The 21,494-nt window shown below is 47.3% G+C and overlaps 1 protein-coding gene across 8 annotated transcripts in view; it reads right to left on the reverse strand.

The window, feature by feature from the left end:
* Positions 1 to 19,336, reverse strand: part of TSPOAP1 (TSPO associated protein 1) — a 127,114-nt gene extending 107,778 nt beyond the window's left edge. For 5 of the 8 annotated variants that reach the window (XM_069945699.1, XM_069945698.1, XM_069945695.1 and 2 more), the window contains exons 1-2: positions 19,218 to 19,292; positions 8,583 to 9,830 (exon numbers count right to left, since the gene is read on the reverse strand). In XM_069945699.1, the coding sequence (XP_069801800.1) occupies positions 8,583 to 9,737 (1,155 nt within the window). In that variant the 5' untranslated portion in view covers positions 9,738 to 9,830; positions 19,218 to 19,292. Of the gene's footprint in view, positions 1 to 8,582; positions 9,831 to 19,217 lie in introns of all 8 variants that reach the window. The other 3 variants (XM_069945693.1, XM_069945692.1, XM_069945694.1) reach the window with 3 other exon arrangements.
* Between the last annotated feature and the right edge of the window lie 2,158 nt (positions 19,337 to 21,494).

A 21,494-nucleotide genomic window follows, 5' to 3' on the forward strand; every position in this document is an offset into this window, starting at 1 on the left:
CCTACTTGGGATTAATAGAGGTTATTGCTACCAACAAGATGGAAGTGTTGGGTATTCAGAGAATGCTATACCAGCCAAGAACATTTATTGTGTCCCACTGGCTTATATGTTTGAAAATGAGAATCTACATTGTCTTCATAAATACGAGACAGGAGGACTGACTATACAGAATTAGCCACCAGAGCTTTACGGAATATGAGGCTGGGATTTGACCACATATCAGAGGGTAATTCCTATATATCTCTTCAAAATAGGTGATAAGAGGGGTTAGGATGCCTTTGAAGAAGCCAAGGTTATGGTAAAAGGACAGCTGGATAGCTCTCTGTTAAAAGAAAATCTGGGATTTTAAATTAACTAAGAATATAATTCTGCAATAAATAGTAGACTGAACTCTACACTCCTCAGACAGTATCATAAAAAAGCCATTTACAATTACAGAGAGTAATCACTGTGCATCACTCGCACTTTCTTCACACCCCTAAAATCACATTCTCTTACCCAAGATGCCCTAAGGTTTACAAATTGCATTATTTTGAGATAACAGAATACAATGTAAGAGTTTAGTACAAATGCATTGCATATTTATCTTTAAACAATTCCACCTACCTGACTGTCTCCATCCACTGTGCTTTAAAAGTTCTCTCACTTCCAATTGTGAACAGGTCACGTCTTCTATTCTACTGATCCCATTTTGCCACACAGTTGAGGTACACTTTAAAGTGTCACTGTCGTGAAATTTTTTTTGCAGAAATCAATAGCCCAGGTGATTTTAAGAAACTTTGTAATTGGGTTTATTATCCGAAAAATGCATTTTTATCATGAAAAAGCAGTTTGAAGCTCTCCCCCCTGTCTTCATTGTTCTCCTATGGAGAGAGCTAAACAAAAGACCAAAACAGGACAACAAAGAGTTAATCTACAAATCCCTCACCTGATATCTCTTGAGACAGTCACCAGTGACCTCCCTGACCTCAGATTACAGCTGTCACCCAGCTCAGTGCCTGTAATCCTCTGTTATCTGCTTTCTGCTGCCGACTAACTCCCTCCTTCCTCCTCCCCCCTCCCCTCTCTATAGGAACAGACAGAGTACGACTCCTGCAACAAGTCACAATTTTCAGATTTTTTGGAGTGGATGAAAAAGAGGAGGGAGGGGGGGACCTGGGAAAATGCTTTTTCTTGTGCCTGTCATTGGGGGACACAGCACCAGTGGGTATAGGCTACTGCCACTAGGAGGCGACACTAGACAGAAGAAGAAGTGACTCCGCCTGGCAGCCTATACCCCTCCTACAGACACCAGGCTAACTCAGTTTTAGTCTAGTGTCCGTATGAGGTAGACACAGGTGCCACGCACCTCTTTATTATTTTAGTTTTATTTCTTTTTCTTTCTTTCTAGGTTATCAGGGGGACCGTCGGCGTGGGCTGCCACACCAGACGTAGCCTCCCCCTGAGGGTGCACTGGAAGTTTTCACTTCCCATGCGCCGGTCACCCGTCCCCCATTGCCAGCTCCCTGCGCAGGATGCCGGTACCCCACCCAGGTGCGAGGTTACCGAGGGGGTGACCCTGCGAGCACCCGAAGACGCCGGACAGGTGAGTAGTCCTGTCCTTGGGGGGGGGGGGTCATCCTGGCTAGGGCAACCAGTAGCCTCTTGCCTGCTCTCCCTAGTCCCCATTGCCACAGTGCACACTTCCCTGCAGCGCAGCCCTCTCTCCTCTATCCCCTGTCCTACTGGACAGGTTGTCTCCTGATCCCCCTTCTCATCTCCCTCCTAGCCTGGGCTGATGCCCACCCCCTTTCATCCAGGAGCCACTGCAGCCCGCAGCGGCTTCATAAGGGACAGCTGGGGGATTGCTGGGCTCCTCTCTCCCTTTCCGGTCGCGTTTTCTGGCGCTCCGCGCCGCCGTCTCACTGCCGCGGCCTGCCCCACAAATTTAGGCCCCGGCTTCTGCCGGAGCTAGGCCGCGTCGGCGCACGCTAGTGACGTCACTGGGGGGGGGGCGCCCGCCCGTTTTTCGGCTCCTCCCGCCACAGCCCTTTCTCCTATTGGCTACTCTGTAGCCCCCACCTTTTTCCTCCTTGCCCCCTCCCTTCCTCCTCTTGCCGGCAGCAGCTTCAGCTCGTGGCCTCCTGCTCTTATCTCTGCCAGTACAGCAGCCTCAGCTCCCTGTGCACAGCAGCAGTCTAGCATCCAGTGCAGCTATTCCAGCGTGCACCAGCTACAGCTTCCAGTGCAGTCGTTCCAGTGCAGCTCCAGCATCCAGTGCAGTCGTTCCAGTGCAGCTCCAGCATCCAGTGCGGCAGCAGCTCCAGCATCCAGTGCGGCAGCAGCTCCAGCATCCAGTGCAGCAGCAACTCCAGGGTCTGGTAGGCTCACCCAGTGGGTGATATTCCCCTCCTCCACTCCCCAGGCTAACAGCCCTAGCTTCCATGTCTGGTCCCCGGGATGACCCCCCTAGGCAGCTCGCTCCCGCGGCTGTGGCGACACACTTTGCGTGTGCTCGTTGCAATAAGAAATTCCCCTGTGGTCAGCCTGGTTCCCTCTGCCTGCTATGCCTTAACCCTGGTGCCACTTCCCAGGAGGCCCCCCCTCCAGGTCCTGATGTAGCTTCTCCTGAGTGGGCTAGATCCCTGTCCCAGGCGATCGGTGACCTCTCTAAGCTGTCGCAGGTCATGATCCATGCCATTGAGCGGTTGCCCTCCCAGGCGCCTCCAGCAGCAGGACCCTCCAGGGTATCTCCTGACTCCCCTTCCAGAGGACGGTCTCATAAGAGACCTAGACTCTCTGTCTCACGGTCGCCCTCTAGGTGTTCCTCAGACCTTTCTCCTCCCAGATCCACTGCAGGCGGTTCCGCTTCCCAGCGACCCCTCTCCGCCACCTCGGGGGACCCCTCTGACTCTGCTTCAGAGTCTGACAGGGAGGATCAGCTGGCCTCTGCAGTGCAAGCCTTGATCCGTGCAGTGCGAGACACCTTACATATTGAGGAGGAGTCCTCTTCTACCTCCAAGAGTGAGGTTTCCTTCCGTCGCCAGAAGCGACAGCCATTGGTTTTTCCCAGCCATAAGGATTTTGAGGACCTCCTAGCCAAGGAGTGGAATCACCCTGACCGGCGGATTCCATCCTCTAAGCGTGCCGAGGCTTTGTTTCCCTTCTCCCCTGACCTGGTCACTACATGGACAGTGCCCCCATCTGTGGATCCTCCAGTTTCTCGACTCTCCAAGTCAACTACTCTGCCTCTGGCAGATGGTGCTTCACTCACTGACCCGGTGGACAAGAAAATCGACGCTTTTTCGAAGTCTGTCTTTGTTGCAGCTGGTTCGGCCCTACGTCCTACCTTTGCTGCATCCTGGGTCAGCAAGGCTTGTTCCTCTTGGGCCAGGCAGTTAGTCCATGACCTCTCCCTGGACACCCCGCGTGAGGATCTCCTGTCTCTGGCCTCACAAATTCTACATGCGTCCAAATACTTGTGCGACGCTTCTCAGGAAGCTGCTCGTTTGTCTGCGCGGGCCCTGGCAAACTCTGTAGCCATCCGACGCTCTGTCTGGTTAAAATGCTGGTCAGCTGACGCCGCCTCCAAGAAGGCTCTGACTTCTCTTCCCTTTGCAGGAAACAGACTTTTTGGGGAGCGGCTGGATAAGATAATCTCGGACGCTACGGGGGGGAAGAGCTCCTTGCTTCCTCAAAACCGATCCCGGCGCCCTCAGCCTCCCAGGCGTTCCAGCCGTTTCCGCTCTTTTGAGCCTCCGGCACGTCGTCGCCCGGCTAAGGATACGCCTCCAGCTCCTTCTAGGAAGCCCTCCTTCAAACCCCGCCCCACCTGGCAGCCCCGTTCTCGCCCTTCTAAGGGTCCTGCACCCAAGTCCTCTTCCTGAGGGTCCTTCACCACTCGGGTCTCTCCCTCAAGTAGGGGGTCGTCTGCTCTCCTTCAAGGAGATTTGGCTCGCCCATGTGTCCGATGTGTGGGCTCGGGAGGTGGTGTCCTCAGGGTACAAAATCGAGTTTGTGTGCATTCCACCTCCTCGCTTTTTTCCATCAAATCTCCCACGCTCTTCGGCACGGCTTTCCGAGCTTTTTCGGGCGGTTCAGAATCTCCTAGCTCAAGGAGTTGTGGTCCCAGTTCCTCCCTCCGAGCACTTCCAGGGATTCTATTCCAATCTGTTCACAGTCCCCAAAAAGGACGGCTCGGTCCGTCCTATCCTGGATTTGAAACGGCTGAACAGGTTTGTTCGCCTTCGGCGGTTCCGCATGGAATCCTTGCGGTCGGTGGTCGCGTCTCTAGAGCAGGACGAATTTCTTGCTTCTATAGACATCCGCGACGCCTATCTGCATGTTCCCATCGCAGCCAGTCATCAACGTTTCCTACGTTTCGCCGTCGGTTCTGGACATTTCCAGTTCGTTGCCCTGCCCTTCGGGCTCGCCACGGCGCCTCGGGTCTTTACCAAGATCCTTGCACCTTTGATGGCTCTGCTTCGGTCAAAGGGGGTGGCTGTCCTGCCATACCTGGACGACCTTTTGGTAAAGGGCCGCTCCAAGCAGGACACTTTGTCCAGCCTCCAGATCACACTCGATCTCTTGACCAATTTCGGTTGGGTGATCAATTATCAAAAATCTTCCCTACTTCCCTCCCGCTCTATGGAGTTTCTCGGGATGCTATTCAACACCGAGATGGCCCGCGTCCTCCTTCCTCCAAACAAAGTTGCCTCCCTGCGCTCGGCAGTCTCTCTGCTCCGCTCGGGCGCCCCCTGTTCGATTCGCCTTTGCATGCGAGTCCTGGGCAAGATGGTCTCCTCTTTCGAGGCGATCCCCTTTGCTCAGTTTCATTCGCGCCCTCTGCAGCAAGCGATTCTGTCGCAGTGGGACAGGTCCCCTCTGTCTCTCCACAAGAAGATCCTCCTGTCCCCTGCTGTTCGCAGGGAGCTTCTTTGGTGGTTGACGTCTCCAGTGGTCCTCCTCGGCCGCTCGTTCCTCCCCCTCAATTGGCTGGTCGTCTCTACGGATGCCAGCCTGTCCGGGTGGGGGGCTGTCTTCGGGAGCCACACAGCTCAGGGCTCTTGGTCGCCGACAGAGGCTCGGCTTCACATCAATATCCTGGAGCTCCGGGCCATCTTTCTCGCCCTGTCTCAGTGGACCGATCGCCTGAGGGGTTATCCGGTCCGTGTTCAGACCGACAACGTCACCGCCGTTGCCTATCTGAACCGTCAAGGCGGCACCAGGAGCCGCTCTGTCATGACCGAGGCCGCTCGCATTCTCCGTTGGGCGGAGCGGGTTGTTCCAGCTCTCTCGGCAGTCCACATTCCCGGGGTGGACAATTGGGCGGCGGACTACCTCAGCCGCGAAAGACTGGATCAGGGCGAATGGGCTCTACATCCCGAGGTGTTTCTTCAAATCTGCCGGCGGTGGGGATCCCCAGATGTGGATCTCTTCGCCTCCAGGCTGAACCACAAACTCCCCATCTATGTGACTCGGGCCCGGGATCCTTGCGCGTTCGCGGTCGACGCCTTGGTGACCCCATGGGAGCAGTTCTCCCTGGTTTACGCCTTTCCTCCTCTGCCCATTCTCCCACGAGTCCTGAAGCGCATCAAGGCACTCGGCGTTCCCGCCATTCTTGTCGCTCCAGACTGGCCGCGCCGGTCCTGGTACGCCGACGTAGTGCACCTCCTGGCCGACGCCCCCTGGCGCCTTCCCCTGCGGGCCGACCTCCTTTCACAAGGGCCAATATTCCACCCCAATTTACCTCAGCTGAGTTTGACGGCGTGGCTGTTGAGGCCGCGGTGTTGAGGTTTCGTGGGTTCTCGGAACCAGTCATCCAAACCATGCTTAAGGCCCGTAAGCCTCAGTCAGCTCGGGTCTACCATCGCGTGTGGAAGGCCTTCTTTTCTTGGTGCGAACAGAATAATTTTCACCCCTTGGTGTGTTCCACGCCCAAGATTCTTTCCTTTTTACAGTCCGGGCTGGATAAAGGCCTCAGTCATTCCACTTTGCGTTCGCAGATTTCCGCCCTGTCTGTTCTTTTTCAGCGGGCTCTAGCTTTCCGCCCCCAGGTGAAGACCTTTCTTCAGGGGGTGGTCCATTTGGCCCCTCCTTTTCGTCAGCCTTTAGAGCCCTGGGACCTTAATTTAGTCCTCGAGGTTCTGCAAGGTCCTCCCTTTGAGCCTCTTCGGGAGGTGTCTCTTTGTTTCCTTTCTTGGAAAGTCGCCTTCCTGGTGGCGGTTACCTCCATCCGTAGGGTGTCTGAACTGGCAGCGCTCTCTTGTCGCTCCCCTTATCTGGTCCTTCACAAGGACAAGGTGGTGCTTCGTCCTCTTCCTTCCTTCCTGCCGAAGGTCGTGTCTGCATTCCACCTTAATGAGGACATCATTCTCCCCTCTTTTTGCCCTGCGCCCTCCCATCCTAGGGAACGGTCCCTGCATTGTTTGGACCTTGTCCGGGCCATACGGATCTACTTGTCAGTCACTGCTTCCTTCCGCCGCTCGGATTCCTTGTTCGTGGTCCCGTCGGGTCCGCGCAAGGGGCTGGCGGCTTCCAAGACCACCATTGGGCGTTGGATCAGGGCAGCCATCGCAGAGGCCTACCGCGTTCGTGGCAGGGCTCCTCCTTTTCGGGTCACCGCTCATTCTACTCGAGCTGTGGGGGCCTCTTGGGCGGTTCGCCATCAGGCCTCAGTGTCCCAGGTCTGCAAGGCCGCCACCTGGTCTTCAGTTCACACTTTTTCAAAGTTTTATCAGGTCCATATCCTGGCTTCCTCTGACGCCAGTCTGGGCCGCAAGGTTCTGCAGGCCGCCGTGCGTTAGGCAGGCCGCATGGGGATTGTAATCTTCTTTCCCCACCCTCTGGGACTGCTTTTGTACGTCCCACTGGTGCTGTGTCCCCCAATGACAGGCACAAGAAAAGAGGATTTTTTTGTACTCACCGTAAAATCCCTTTCTTGTGGCTTCATTGGGGGACACAGCTCCCACCCTGTTTGAGGTTGTGCTCCCGGGGCTTGTTCTGTTCTTGGGGTTTTTTCGTTCCCGGGACCAGCCTGGTTTTTTTTTTTGCCTGTTTTTGTTACTACTTTCTACTGCTTGTGACTAAACTGAGTTAGCCTGGTGTCTGTAGGAGGGGTATAGGCTGCCAGGCGGAGTCACTTCTTCTTCTGTCTAGTGTCGCCTCCTAGTGGCAGTAGCCTATACCCACTGGTGCTGTGTCCCCCAATGAAGCCACAAGAAAGGGATTTTACGGTGAGTACAAAAAAATCCTCTTTTACATGCAGATAATGGCAGATTTGGCTAATAAACCCAATTACAAAGTTTCCTATAATCGCCTGGACTATTGATTTCTGCAAAAAAAAAAATACGACAGTGACTCTTTAAGAAAGGCGTATAACTCAATTGTATAAAGAAAATGTGGTGTGAAGAGTTTTTTTTATTTTTAAACTCCAGATAGGGAAAATTATAGTCTATTAAAAAATACATAGAAAGTTATAGAGATGTCTATGAATTGCGGTGTCTGCACAGTTCTGCCGCACTGGTAGTTGATTGACATCCAGGAAGTGAAGAAAACTGGCCTCCCTAGTCTCCCGCTCCCTCTTGCTGCACCTACCCCTCTCACGAGACAGAGATAATGTGACCTTGCCTCACACACTGAGTTTGTTTGCTGAGCACAGATTCATGATGCAGACGTATAGGGGGGCAGGGCACAGGCAGAAAAGGTGTGGAACGCGAGCAGAATGGAGTGTGGCATCGATAAAAGGCCTGGAAAGGGGCGGGAGAAACAGAGCGTTCTGAGTATGCAACACAAAGACTCCTGGGTGATTTACCCTAGGTTCACACTGCGTTTTTTCATCCGTTTTTTTGAAAAAACGAATAAAAAAAAACGGATACATTTGTGTGCATCTGTTTTGATCCGTTTTTCCATTGACTCCTATTGTAAAAAAAAACGGATCAAAACTGATTTTTTTTTTTTTTTATACCAAGGAAGTCAATGGAAAAACAGATCAAAACGGATGCACACTAATGCAAAAATGCAGTGTGAACCTAGCTTTAGTCTGACAATAGTGCACAGGAAAGGAACAGTAATATGTAGTAGGCAGAAAACTGTATAAGGGGAGCAGGACTACTGTAAAACCCCATGAAGAATGTCAGGGTGAAACATAGGTAAGAACCTTGCACAGTTTGAAAGTTTTTTGTTTCTTTTAACAAGGCTGTCCTGAGTTCCCCTTTGAGGAATACACTATGGGCATGTTCACACAACAAATCTTTCACGAAGATTCAGCACCAAAATCTTAACACAAATTTAAAACCTGTGGCGTGGAGGAATACAAAATGACATGCATGCTGAATCTGTGTCAGATAGCTAGACACACAGATTACAGATAATTGGTGTCTGAATCCACAGTATGAGATGGCATGTCTGTGGCACAATTAGAAGGGTACACCTTGGATCTCTGCTGCAGAAATCAACAATTGCTATTTCTTTCAATGCAGTAATGCAACTATAATACTTGATCACAACCTCGGATTGATCAATCTAGCCCAACAATATTCCTTGTTCTTAAACTCTCAATGCAACTATGCAATAGTGTAGACAATTACTAAATGCTATCTTACCGGCGAAAGCAGCAAACTATCAACACTCTGTGCACCATGGCTTTGGTTGGAATCAAGCATTTCTATTGACGTTGTACAGTCATTACCACCTGTCACTGCTGAAATGTCGAGACACGATCCCTTCGTATTTTCACACAAGTCATTTACTTCGTCCACAAAAAGCTGCCAGGTTAAAAAATCATTTTCTGTATCTAAACAGGGGGCATCATCAAGTATGTGATTTTCATGGCAACCCAACACATTTTGTATTTCAAGTGTTTCCACTTGTGAAGTTAACTTCCATAACTGTTCATTGGCGTGTGGGGATTCATGTTCTGGGAACATACATTCAAGTGATCTTGCTCTGAACAGTGCTCCCTCATGAGATTGTGGCCTAGCTGCAATATTCTCTAAACATGGTAGTCCTGTTGAAACTTCATCAAGTGACCAAGTCCTGGTGGTACGGCTTCCAAGGGAATAACGTCCAAATTTAATTTCCCCACAATTCAAAGGCTTCGACTTTGCCTTTAAAATAGTCAATAACCTAGTACTATTGCTGTCCAGAATGTATTTAATAAACAGATTTCTTGCCAGTTCCAACTCTAGTTTTAGGTGCCGAATGCGCGCAGCCTGTTCACCATCATGTTCCCAACGAATCCTAGAGAGAACATCCTGAAGTCTGCACTGGCATTCACTAGCAGATGACAAGTCAAGCTCATGTTTTCTAGTATTGCTTGAATTTGATGTATGACCCTTACTCAACAACTCATCTATCAACTGTTTCTGCAGCTCTCTTGCTTGTCTAACCGCTGTATCTCTCTCTTTTTGCAGAAGTGTCTGAAGTTCTCTTAGTTCCTCATCTTTCCATCTCATTAGATGCTTTATTTCTAATTCTCTTTCTCGTAAAACCGAGTCTTTCAGCTGTTGTATCTCACGGGTTCTCTGCTGCTCCGACTTGGACTTCAAGTCATCCGCTAGCTTTCTTTTTTCTCTCTGAAATGTCTCCTTATACCGCTTTATCTCTGATGCACACTTTTTCCTTGCGTCTTGTGTTCTTAATTTTTCATTTTCTAATTCCTTCTTTACCAGTTCAAGTTCTCGCTTATATTCCTCTGCTAGGGTGTTTTCTGACCTCTTAGGTGAGAAACGGGAACTATTACTGCCTTCCCTTAACATGGTTCACCAGCATAAGTCAAGCAGCAGAGGTGAAAGAATGAGTAGTATCAAGTAATACCAGGGTCATTCACAATGAAGTCTCAGCGGCAGATCCTGGATGGAACAAAGAAAATTTATGTTATTAACAATTACTGACTTATTATTAAATTCACTTGGATAACGTGTAAAAATCTTTCTAAAGTAAATTAGCATTTAAAAGCGAATGTACCACCTTAATAAACCAACTGATGTGGTACTTTTTCTCTTACCAAGCTATGCCTTCAGTTTCCTGCCTGGCCTAACTCTGTGGCCTGTTCTCGAGCGCTGAACTGCTCTTCACTGACATCCACAGTACATCTCCATGGGTGCCTACAGCAGGGTATGAGCCTGCACAGTAGGACTCATACCCCGCTGTGATGACGGCACTTGAGAACAGGCCAGATAGCCAGACCGGGCAGAAAAACTTAAAGCAGTGCTTAGTAAGAAAAGAAAGCGATCGTCACCTAGGGGAAGGAAATATGTTTGTACTGGGGGCGTCGGGCCGGCCACCAGTGCATAATAGACCTCATTTGCATTTCTGAATACCAGCAAAGATCCTGGGAACTGGACGACCAATTCAGAAAAGGACCAGATCAACGGATTCCGCGTAGTGGTGCCGATAAGGTGGTGTGTATAACTTATTATTGTCATTAAGGTGGTACAGGAGGCTGGTGGCATTCCATGGCAGAGAATTCCGTGAGAATTGTGTGTACAGAGCCTAATGAAGGGGCAGATGGGGGGCAGCAGCGCACGCTCTGCCTCTTCATTTCTGTCTCACTGCTAAAGCAGCAGTGGACAATTATAATGGAAGCCTATGGAACTTCCAGTAGATGTGCTCCATTATAATTCTGACTATCACTACATAGAATACATAGAATATTTTAAGGGCTCTGACGATCTTCATTTTGTTGATTTATGTACCTTCTTTTGTTCACCTCTTGACCCCTGATGATGTCACTGACTAGGGTGACAAACGCGTAGGGTATAGGTGACGGTAATGACAGTGACAGGACACGCTGTGACATATATGGGATTGCATGTCCCTAACAGATAGTGACCTGCACGTACTACAAATGAACAGGACACGCTGTGACATATATGGGATTTAATGTCCCTTAACAGATAGTGACCTGTACGGACTACAAACAAACAATACCGACAATATAGGACCGAGTAGTGTATCCCAACTACTGTAGCATCACCTTATGGGGACTATTTGACGGTCTATACCAACATTCTTGTCTGGTCCTGTGGTATTGTTACCCTTTGGAGAGACAGTGCGTCATGCACACTGTATATATTGTATAGCAATTCATGCACTCAATTTTATTTGTATTGTATACCTAGTATTTCGATTTGTATATCACAACATTAGCAGTAGAAATTAGCGAATTTGCAGTAGAAGTGAAGCGCTTTGTTACTACTGGCATCCTACTCATTAGGCTGCAGGCTTTGAAGTCTGCTCTGCTCCATGCCGCTCCTCCTAGGGTGCTGGGAAAAGATGGATCCAGTCGTGGGAAACTGGACTAGCAGACTGAAGTAGCAGACTTGAAAGCACGCAGCCTGATGAGTAGAATGCCAATAGGAACAAAGTGCCTTGTTTCTACCGTACATTTGCTCATCTCTAAGTAGCAATGCGACAGAAATAAAGAGGCAGAGCGCTACTGCACGCATCTGCCCCTTCATTCTACCGATCAACGGGGTTCTCAGCACCCAGACCTCGACCAATATAAACCTCTGACAAGTCGCTATGACATGTCAGAAGATTAATATAATAGGTACATTTTAAGTTTACTGAGCGACAACTTCTGAGATTGTTGGCCATCTGGTGTGCAGTCTAAGGTCCTGATTGATGCAGAGCCTAGCCAAATGCTGTTGGAAAATTACCCTATATAATGGCATACAGAGTAGACATGGAAAAACTTCAGATCAGTCCAGGTCTCAGTGCTCAGACCCTCAATCATCACTAGAACAAGCTGGGAGAAGTTCCTTGCATTACAGCTACTACAAGCATAGCAATAGCAAGATAAGTAGTGTGGAGGTGGGATAACCGATTTAAATTAGGGCTGTGGAGTCAGTAAGCCGCAGCTCCGACTCCTGAATTTTATTAGGACAGACTTTAAATCCTGCTCCTTCATAAATGGTCAGTCAGATACCAGGGGAGTTATTTATCACACTGGCTCAGCAGCTTCTCCCTTATGTCCTACATGATCCTGGGGCGACTTCTGAGGGAATAAGAAAAGATATAAAGCAGCTTCTCCAGTGTGTGCAGTGGATGCAGCCAGTCTCCAGCCTCCATGTCCTGAACTACTCACAACTAGACTAGATGGAGCAGGTGGTATTTTCCTGCTGACAGTCTTCTATGTTTCTAACTAAATATTCACCATACACACACACACAAACGCGCGCGCGCGCACACACACACACACACACACACACACACACACAGCTGCAGTCATAGAACACTGAAGAAAAACACCACATTGAGGACAGAGGTTCCAGCATCCAGGAAGAGAACAGCACAGATCTCCCCCCACACAATGGACTCTTTCAGCACAGAAACAAACTGCCAAATAGTGACTGACAACTTTTCCCCGACAACCTTATCTTATAGGGCCAGTGTCCTATTAGAATGTTGCTTATAACATATATTGATGAGCAAAAATTCATATCAAAACTCAATTTTAAATTGTTCTAAGATTTTTTTTAAAGCTGGAGTCGGAACATTTTTTCCCACTCCAACTCAGACTCCAGCCAAAACTAGTTCCAACCCCCAGGTCCTGTTTTTAATAGTGCTCGTGGATGTTTCTGCATTCATCAAACAGGCTTTAGAACTACTGTATAGTGGACACTGAATGACACACACACTGTATCCCAAGCAGTGTGTCTCTATGCAAACTATCAGATGGGGTTCCCCCCTCCATACTAGCGACGCTGCCATGCAATTAACCCTTAGGGGACACAGCCAGTTTTCATTTTTGCGTTTTCGTTTTTCCCTCCTCGTGTATATAAGGCCATAGCGCCTGCATTTTTCCACCTAGAGACCCAAATGAGCCCTTATTTTTTGCGCAACTAATTGTACTTTGCTATGGCAGATGTAATTTTTGCCTAAAATGTGCCGGGAAACCAGAAAAAAATTATATGTGTGGTGAAATTGAAAAAAAAAATGTTTTTTTTTATTTGGGGGGGGTTGTTTTTACTCCGTTCGCCCTGGGGTAAAACTGACTTGTTATATATGTTCCTTAAGTTGTTACGATTAAAACGATATGTAACATGTATAACTTTTATTTGATTTGATGGCTTGTAAAAAATTAAAACCTTTTAAAGAAAATATATGTTCCTTAAAACCGCTCCATTCCCAGGCTTATAGCGCTTTTATCCTTTGGTCTATGGGGCTGTGTGAGGTGTCATTTTTTGCGCCATGATATGTTCTTTCTATCGGTACCTTGATTGCGCATATACGACTTTTTGATCGCTTTTTATTACAATTATTCTGGATTTGATGCGACCAAAAATGCGCAATTTTGCACTTTGGGATTTTTTGCGCTGACGCCGTTTACCGTGCGAGATCAGGAATGTGATTAATTAATAGTTCGGGCGATTACGCACGCGGCGATAGCAAACATGTTTGTTTATTTATTTATTTATTTTTATTTATAAAATGGGGAAAGGGGGGTGATTCAGACTTTTATTAGGGGAGGGGATTTTGTGTTATTAAAAATAAATTTTTCTTTTACTTTACACATATACTAGAAGCCACCCTGGGGATAGGGTTATTCCCCCTGGGGGACTTCTAGTATATGCACTCTGATCTCTCATAGAGATCCATGCAGTTTAGTTATACTGCATGAATCCATGAGATCGGTGTTCTATTGCTTTTGTCTGCTGCAGCCAAAAGCAATAGAATGCCGAGCCGGGATCAGCGCCATTACGGCGCAGACCCCAGCCCGGGATGGATGCGGGGATCGCCCCCCCGCAATCGCGCCTCGGGGGGGGCGATCCCCCCACTAGACCACCAGGGATGGAGATGAGCAAGTATTTAGAAGCAGCTGTCAACTTTGCGGCACCCGGGATCGCGGCAGTTCAGAGGGGGGGTCGCCGCGCGACCCCCCTCTGAACTCCCATAGCGGCACGAGGACGTTCAGTAACGTCCTGGTGCAGCTATGGGTTAAGCATGCGCCCCTGAACAGCCCTTCCACTCATCTGACATTCATTTAGGGTGCGTTCACACCAACAGGATCTGCAGCAGATCTGCAGCAGATTTGATGCTGTGTTCAGTTATTTAAATGAAATCAGCTGCAGATCCTGTAGGTGTGAACGCACCATTAAAGAGGATTGTCCCATGACTACCCACTTTAAAATGTTAATACCAACAACAGACACACGAGGGAGGTAAAGGTTTAACCAAACCTACTAAGAAAAAAAACTAAAAAAAATATATATATTTAACAAAGTGTGGGTAATTACAATGCCATAACCTGCTTCTTTTAAGCATTAAAGGGAACCAATCACTTAAAAAACGGCTATAGCGCTATGGGAATGTGCTGTAGCAGCACCCAGCACACTTCCCAAACCTACTTCTACACCCCCTGTCCCTGGAGTCTACAGCCCGAAAACTTACTTTATAAAGTTGGCGCCCTGTATGAAAATTGCCCCCAAGTAGTCATGGTGGGCGGTGAGCTGCAGCAAGTAGTCACGGTCCCTGGGCGTTCCGTAGCGGTAATCACGCCCCTCTGGGCGTGATTAGCCTGCATAATTGTGGCGACGTCACCGAGAGGCGTGCTGTCCCTAACGTCAGCACACCTAAGTTCTTTCTGTGCCGCTCATGCGCAGTACAGCGGGTCCGGTCCACGCCGTACTGCGCAGGTGCAGAAAGCCTCAAACTCATTGCTGGAGGTCCGGCAAGGAGTTCGAGGCTATTTTGCACCTGCGCAGTACGGTGCAAAAGCTGCTTTACAGGAGCATCAAAATGACCTGGAAACTTTCCTTACTTTTTTACTTTTTCTAGTCAACGCTCTCTGCCGGTCAGCACGCCCGAAGGGGGTGAGTGACAGGCAGAGAGGGCCGTTACTTTCCAACAGCCGCTGGGGGGGTGCCCTAGACGCCAAGGAAGTCACAAAGGGGCAGGGTCTATGGCGCTTATGTGGGCGGAGCTAAGTGGCGCTGCAGATGTAAAGTCCTGCCCAGGTGTCACAAACCACCAATGATAAAAAGCATTATTCACTGCACCAAGAAATATATAATAAAGTAAGGTATGAAAACTGCAGAATTTAGGCTTTACTGCTCTATAGAGAAGTCCTCATACAGAAAAGGTGGTGATAGTATCACTTTAAGCTTACGTTCACACTACGTATATTTGAGGCTGTATAGCAACCAAAACAAGGAGTGGATTGAAAACACAGAAAGGCTCTGTTCACATAATGTTGTAATTGAGTGGATGGCCGTCATTTAATGGCAAATATGTGCTGTTATTTTAAAACAACGGCTGTTATATTGAAATAATGGAAGTTATTTACCGTTATATGGCGGCCATCCACTCAATTTCAACATTGTGTGGACAGAGCCTTTCTGTGTTTTCAATCCACTCCTGGTTTTGGTTGCTATGAGGACCAAATACAGCCTCAGTGTGAACCCAGCCTCAGACACTTTACCTATAAAGTAGGTAGGGCTAAGAGGGAGGGGGCTTAGCCTGGAAGATTTAGGATTAGTTACAACAGAAATCAGCACATTGGTTCATTCTCAGGATTGCAAAGGTCCAACCACTGGGATAGGGGATAAGTCTTCGGGCTCAGAATACCCCTTTAATACATCTGGGGCATCTTATGCCACCAGAATTTTCCTTATTACCAGTGTGAGATGCCAGACTTAATACATTCCCCACTTTGTACACTCATTCTCTGCAATCTTGTATTACTAGTCAATACCGCGTATGTCTTTCTAGTATGATCACATATCATTTGGATGCATTTGCTAGAGCGTAGAGAATTCTGGAAGTAATGAAGTAGTGGATTGTGATTCCAGCGTCCTCTGGAGTCAGGTTCTATCAGCTCCTAAATATACAAGAGGTTTACATAGTGACTGATCCTCCATCCTGTCTCACAGAAGGCTGTTGTAGCTAAAAAAGAACCATCTCAACACAGGGAAAAAGGAGGACCCGGAGGACAGTCCAACCTGGAGTGGTAAGAACAACTTCACACAGGTGAGAGATGGAGAGCGTGCGACACACAAGTCACACAGTGGGAAGCAGATCCAAAATCTACGCTGCCATATCTTTGTATCTACTACTTGTCACCACTACTCAGTCTTCCGCATCTGGTCTTGTGATACGTCACATTATATCACAGCTCTGTATAAGAAACAAGAGCCAGATTATCAAAGTGGGACGGTTAGAGACTACAATCTGTGACAACACTTAAAGAGTCACTGTCGTATTTTTTTTTTTTGCAGAAATCAATAGTCCAGGCGATTTTAAGAAACTTTGTAATTGGGTTTATTAGCCAAATCTGCCATTATCTGCATGTAAAAAGCCTTTTCCCAGGTCCCCCCCTCCTTCCTCTTTTTCATCCACTCTGAAAAATCTGAAAATTGTGACTTGTTGCAGGAGACGTCCCCTGTCTGCTCTAGGGAGAGGGGAGGGGGGAGGAGGAAGGAGGGAGTTAGCCGGCAGCAGAAAGCAGATAACAGAGGATTACAGGCACGGAGCTGGGTGACAGCTGTAATCTGAGGTCAGGGAGGTCAGTGGTGACTGTCCCAGGAGATAACGGGTGAGATATTTGTAGATTAACTCTTTGTTGTCCTGTTTTGGTCTTTTCTTTAGCTCTCTACATAGGAGAACAATGAAGACAGGGGGGAGAGCTTCAAACTGATTTTTCATGATAAAAATGCATTTTTCGGATAATAAACCCAATTACAAAGTTTCTTAAAATCGCCTGGACTATTGATTTCTGCAAAAAAAAATTTCACGACAGTGACACTTTAACCCTTAGACGACCCAGGGCATATAGTTACGCCATGGAAGTCTGTCCCCAGACGACCTAGGGCGTAACTGTACGCCCTGGGTGTTTCTCCCGCTATGAAGCGTGCTCCGGAGCGGAGCGCGCTTCATAGCAGGTGGGGGCCGGCTGCAATCAGCAGCCGGGACCTCACCGGTAATGACACGCTGCAGCGATCGCGGCGTTTAAGTGTAAGTGACAGGGGGAGTCCCCTGTCACTTACCGATCGGGACCCCCGCAGTGTGACTGCGGGGGTCCCGATCGGTAAAACGGGCCGCCGGAGGTCTCTCACCTGCCTCCGTGCGGTCCGATCGGCGCTCTGGTCACTGAGCCTGCACAGGCAGGCTCAATGAGCAGATCGCCGATAACACTGATCAATGCTATGCCTATGGCATAGCATTCATCAGTGTAAAAATCCAAGTAGTGTATGTAAAAGTCCCCCAAAGGGACTTCAAATGTGTAAAAAAAAAAAAAGTTAAAAACACTATTACACTACCCCAAAACCCCTCCCCCAATAAAAGTTGAAATCACCCCCCTTTCCCATTATATAAATAAAACATATAAAAATAAATAAATAGATAAACATATAATATACCGTAGCGTGCGTAATTGTCCGATCTATTAAAATATAACAAGCGTCAGTGCGAACGGTAAACGGCGTACACGAAAAGAGGGAAAAAAGTGCGCAGATTACCGATTTTATGTTACATTATATATATAAAAAAATTAATAAAAAGTGATCAAAACGTCCGATCTTCACAAATATGGTATTAATAAAAACAAGAGATCATGGCGGAAAAAATGACACCCCATACAGCCCCGTAGATGAAAAAATAAAACCGTTATAAGCGTCACAATAGTCCCATTTTATTTATAATTAATTGCCAAAAAAAAGGATTTCATTTAAAAAAAATATATAACATTAGAGAATCTGCGTAAACCTGCATATGGTTGTGTTCGTACTGACCTATAGAGTAATGGTATCATGTCGCTTTTACCATATAGTGCATTACCTAGACACAGGAACCCCCCAAACGTTACCATATTGCATTCTTTTTTGCGATTTCACCAATTTATATCTTCATAAATAATATATTTGGAATTCCATCATACATGTTATGGTAAAATGAATGACGCCATTACAAAGTACAACTATTCCTGTAACAAATAAGCCCTTACATGGCCTGTAGATAAAAAACTGAAAGTGCTGGAGCTCTTAGAAGGGGAGGAGCCAAAAACGGAAACACTAAGATCAAAATTTGCGCGGTCCACTGGGTCATTTTGGGCCTGGTCCTCAAAGGGTTAAGGATATGTTCACACAGTGTTCAGGTGAGCACCCAGATCAACACCTAACACTGACAAAGGCATCATTGTCCCAACATTGAGAGGTGGGAACAGAACAGCAGCAAACCTCCCCCCCTTTGACTGAATTAAAGGGGTACTCCAGCGAAAATCTACTTCTTTCAAATCAACCAGTTTTAGAGAGTTATGTAGATTTCTAATTTACTTCTATTTTAAAAAATCTCAAGTCTTCCCATACTTATCAGCCGCCATATGTCCTGCAGGAAATGTCAGGTTTTTTTTTTCAGTCTGACACAGTGCTCTCTGCTGCCATCTCTGTCTAACACATGAACTGTCCAGAGCAGCAGCAAATCCCCATATAAAACCTTTCCTGCTCTGCATCCTTCCTGTCTTGAAAAGAGGTGGCAGCAGAGAGCACTGTGTCAGACTGGAAAGAATACACCACTTCCTGCAGGACATACAGCAGCTGATTAGTATTGGAATACTTGAGATTTTTAGATAGAAGTATATCACAAATCTGTATAACTTTCTGAAACCAGTTGGTTTGAAAGAAAAGGATTTTGGCCAGCGTACCCCTTTATTGTGGTAGACCGATAAGGCCAAGGTCACATTTAAAAAAAAACAAACAAACAGCAGAACAGTATACCAACATATACAGTGTTTTTTTAACTCATAAGTGTTGGCAGCTGTGCGTTATACCGTCACATCGATCCTGCCAGGGTATACAGTACATGAGCTATCTTATATATTATAACTGTACTGCAGTATTGTCTGTTTTTGCACAGTAATATGGAGCTAATGGTAATGTATTTGGCTAATTACACAGGCACATTTGTACTATGTATATATTGCTATATTGCACTGCTTTCATCCATTCTGTAGATAGAATATGCCCATTTTGCAAATTGTAAGGACATGTTCACACAGGGCAGAAACACCTCAGCGTGTAGTCTCTGCTGTATGTCCTCCCCGCCATAGGGATAGGAAGGTAATGGGGAGGGTACAGGTTGCTATGGGTAACCACTCCCCTCATGCTATGTCAGACCATGAACAAACCGCATAGTAACCTGGGCACTGCCAGGAGCCTCTCGCCACAGGAGGCAATGAGGAGTAATGTGCAGGGAATAACACGGTGACTGCTGGGACTTGTACTTCTAACGCGACATACACCTTACTGCAGCTCAGCGAGTAGACCTCAGTACACACCACATGCGGCATGGTGCTTGTTGTCCTCCATCACTCACCTATCCCTCCCCACACCAGCGCGCCCCCCCGGCGCAACGGAAACTATGCAGGAAGCGCGCCCCCGAGCGGCCGCTTTATGTGTGTGCGCGCGCGCTCCCGCCAGATCTCTCATGGCTGCGCCTTCCCGCCGGCTCTGCCAGGGATCACATTGCGCGCTTCTTTGGGCTCTGCGGCAGCTCGTGCGGTTTACAAGACGGACTGCGCTACTGTCTGGCCGAGATCCGTGCGATTAGGTCAGATGTTTTCCTCCCTTGCTGTAGGAAATGAAGGGGCCATATGTTGGACATTGTTTTTTACTCAGATATAAATGCGTTTCTCCCTAGTGTATTCTTAGGGTTACAGTAAACCAGTATGTTCAGCAATATCAGGAATAAATGATACTGAGGTGTAAGGGCCTGGTCACACTACGGAATCAGCACGGATAAGGCTAGGTTCATACTGCATTTTTTGCAATCCGTTTTTTGCAAAAAACGGATGCATTTGTGTGAATCCGTTTTTCTATTGACTTCCATTATAAAAAAAAACCAAAAAAAAAACCGGATACTTATTTTTTTACGGACACAAAAGTAGTGTCAACACTTTTGTGTCCGTCAAAAAAACTGATCCGCTTTGATCCGTTTTTTTATAATGGATGTCAATGGAAAAACAGATGCACACAAATACATCAGTTTTTTGCAAAAAAACGGATGAAAAAAAAGCGGATTGCAAAAACGCAGTGTGAACCTAGCCTTAGCTGCGGCAGATTCCGTGCGCTTGGTCCCCACTTCCACCAGGCTGTGTGCAGTCCTGACCCCACAAGACTACCAGCCAATCAGAGATGAGACACCACTGCAGCCAATGATTAATAAGCAGCAGGAGATGGGATAGCACACCACCAGGAAGAAGCAGGGACCAGCAGAGCAGTAGCTGAGGGGAATTGGTGGAGGTGAGTATTGTTATTGTATGTTTATTATTTTTATAACCCTGGAAACAGATTCTGCTTTTGCTTGGACAACCCCTTTAACCGTGGGATTTGGCTTTTATGATATCGTCATTAAAAAAAAAAAAAAAAAAAATAGTTTCACTTAAAAAAAAAAACAACCTTTAGTGGAAGGTTCAGGACTGGTGCCCTCTGAGCTAACCACGGCTGAGGTCAGGTTTCTGCATATCCTAATAGACCAAATGCAGTCCACTATTATAGTCCACAGGCCTACCCCAAGTAGTGTGCGGTATAGGTCAGCATAGTATTTGATGAACCTGACATATAATATATATATATATATGTCAGCAACCTGTCCAGTATACAGCCCAACATGGAGTTAGCAGGCCAGTTGACTTGAATGGGCCGAATTTAAAAAATGTATATCTGTACCTGTACAGGGCCCGAAAAAGAAGATCAGTCCCAGAGGACATATAATTTCAAGCCGAGTAGTCACAATAGACTACATGTAACCCATTCAAGTCAATGGGCCTGACAGTGACTTGTAGGGTTGTATGTTGGCAAAAGCTGCAAAATGTGCTATGAATGGTGCCTTTTACTTATACAAACTCAAGAAAACCTCTCAGGGCCTTTATTATAGCAGCATTTTGGGGCATTTTCAGTGATGTGCAGCTACCCCTGACATACATATACATGAAATGGCATTAAGGGGTTAAAGTAAAATTTTCAGCTACAATTTATTTCAATCCAGATATTATGGACATCACAACCATGGAGCAGATCTCAATGACCGGACAATAAAACGTTCACACTCCTCATTCACACACTGCTCCAACTACTTACTGCCCGCTTTTCATCACTTGTCTTATTCACCACCCTGTTCCTATTTCTGTATGTGTGTATTTATGTGTCTCTTCAGATGTTGTGTTATAGTCTGATGAAGAAACCTATTAAAGGACCTAATAGGTCAATTTGAGCGTGTATTCTGAATAGGGAGGGAGGTGAAAGCCTCTGCCAGACATATTTGATAGCTGCTTATCTCCCTAAGAACAAGGAGATTGGGCTCCACAACATCTGCCTTCAGAGGAGAGTCAGGAGGATCCATATCCAATAGATCAGGGACCCCGGCTGCAGCTCGGTATACCTGTATACTGAGCTGCGCTCTGAACAGTAACTATGAGCGCTCGTAACAAACGCTCATAGTTACTGTGCGGCAGCATTGGAACGGTTCCGGAACGAATCAAGCTCGTAATCCAAAGCTCCACTGTAATTGCAGAATGA

This window comes from Dendropsophus ebraccatus, chromosome 11 (assembly GCF_027789765.1).
Source record: "Dendropsophus ebraccatus isolate aDenEbr1 chromosome 11, aDenEbr1.pat, whole genome shotgun sequence".
NCBI lineage: Eukaryota > Metazoa > Chordata > Amphibia > Anura > Hylidae > Dendropsophus > Dendropsophus ebraccatus.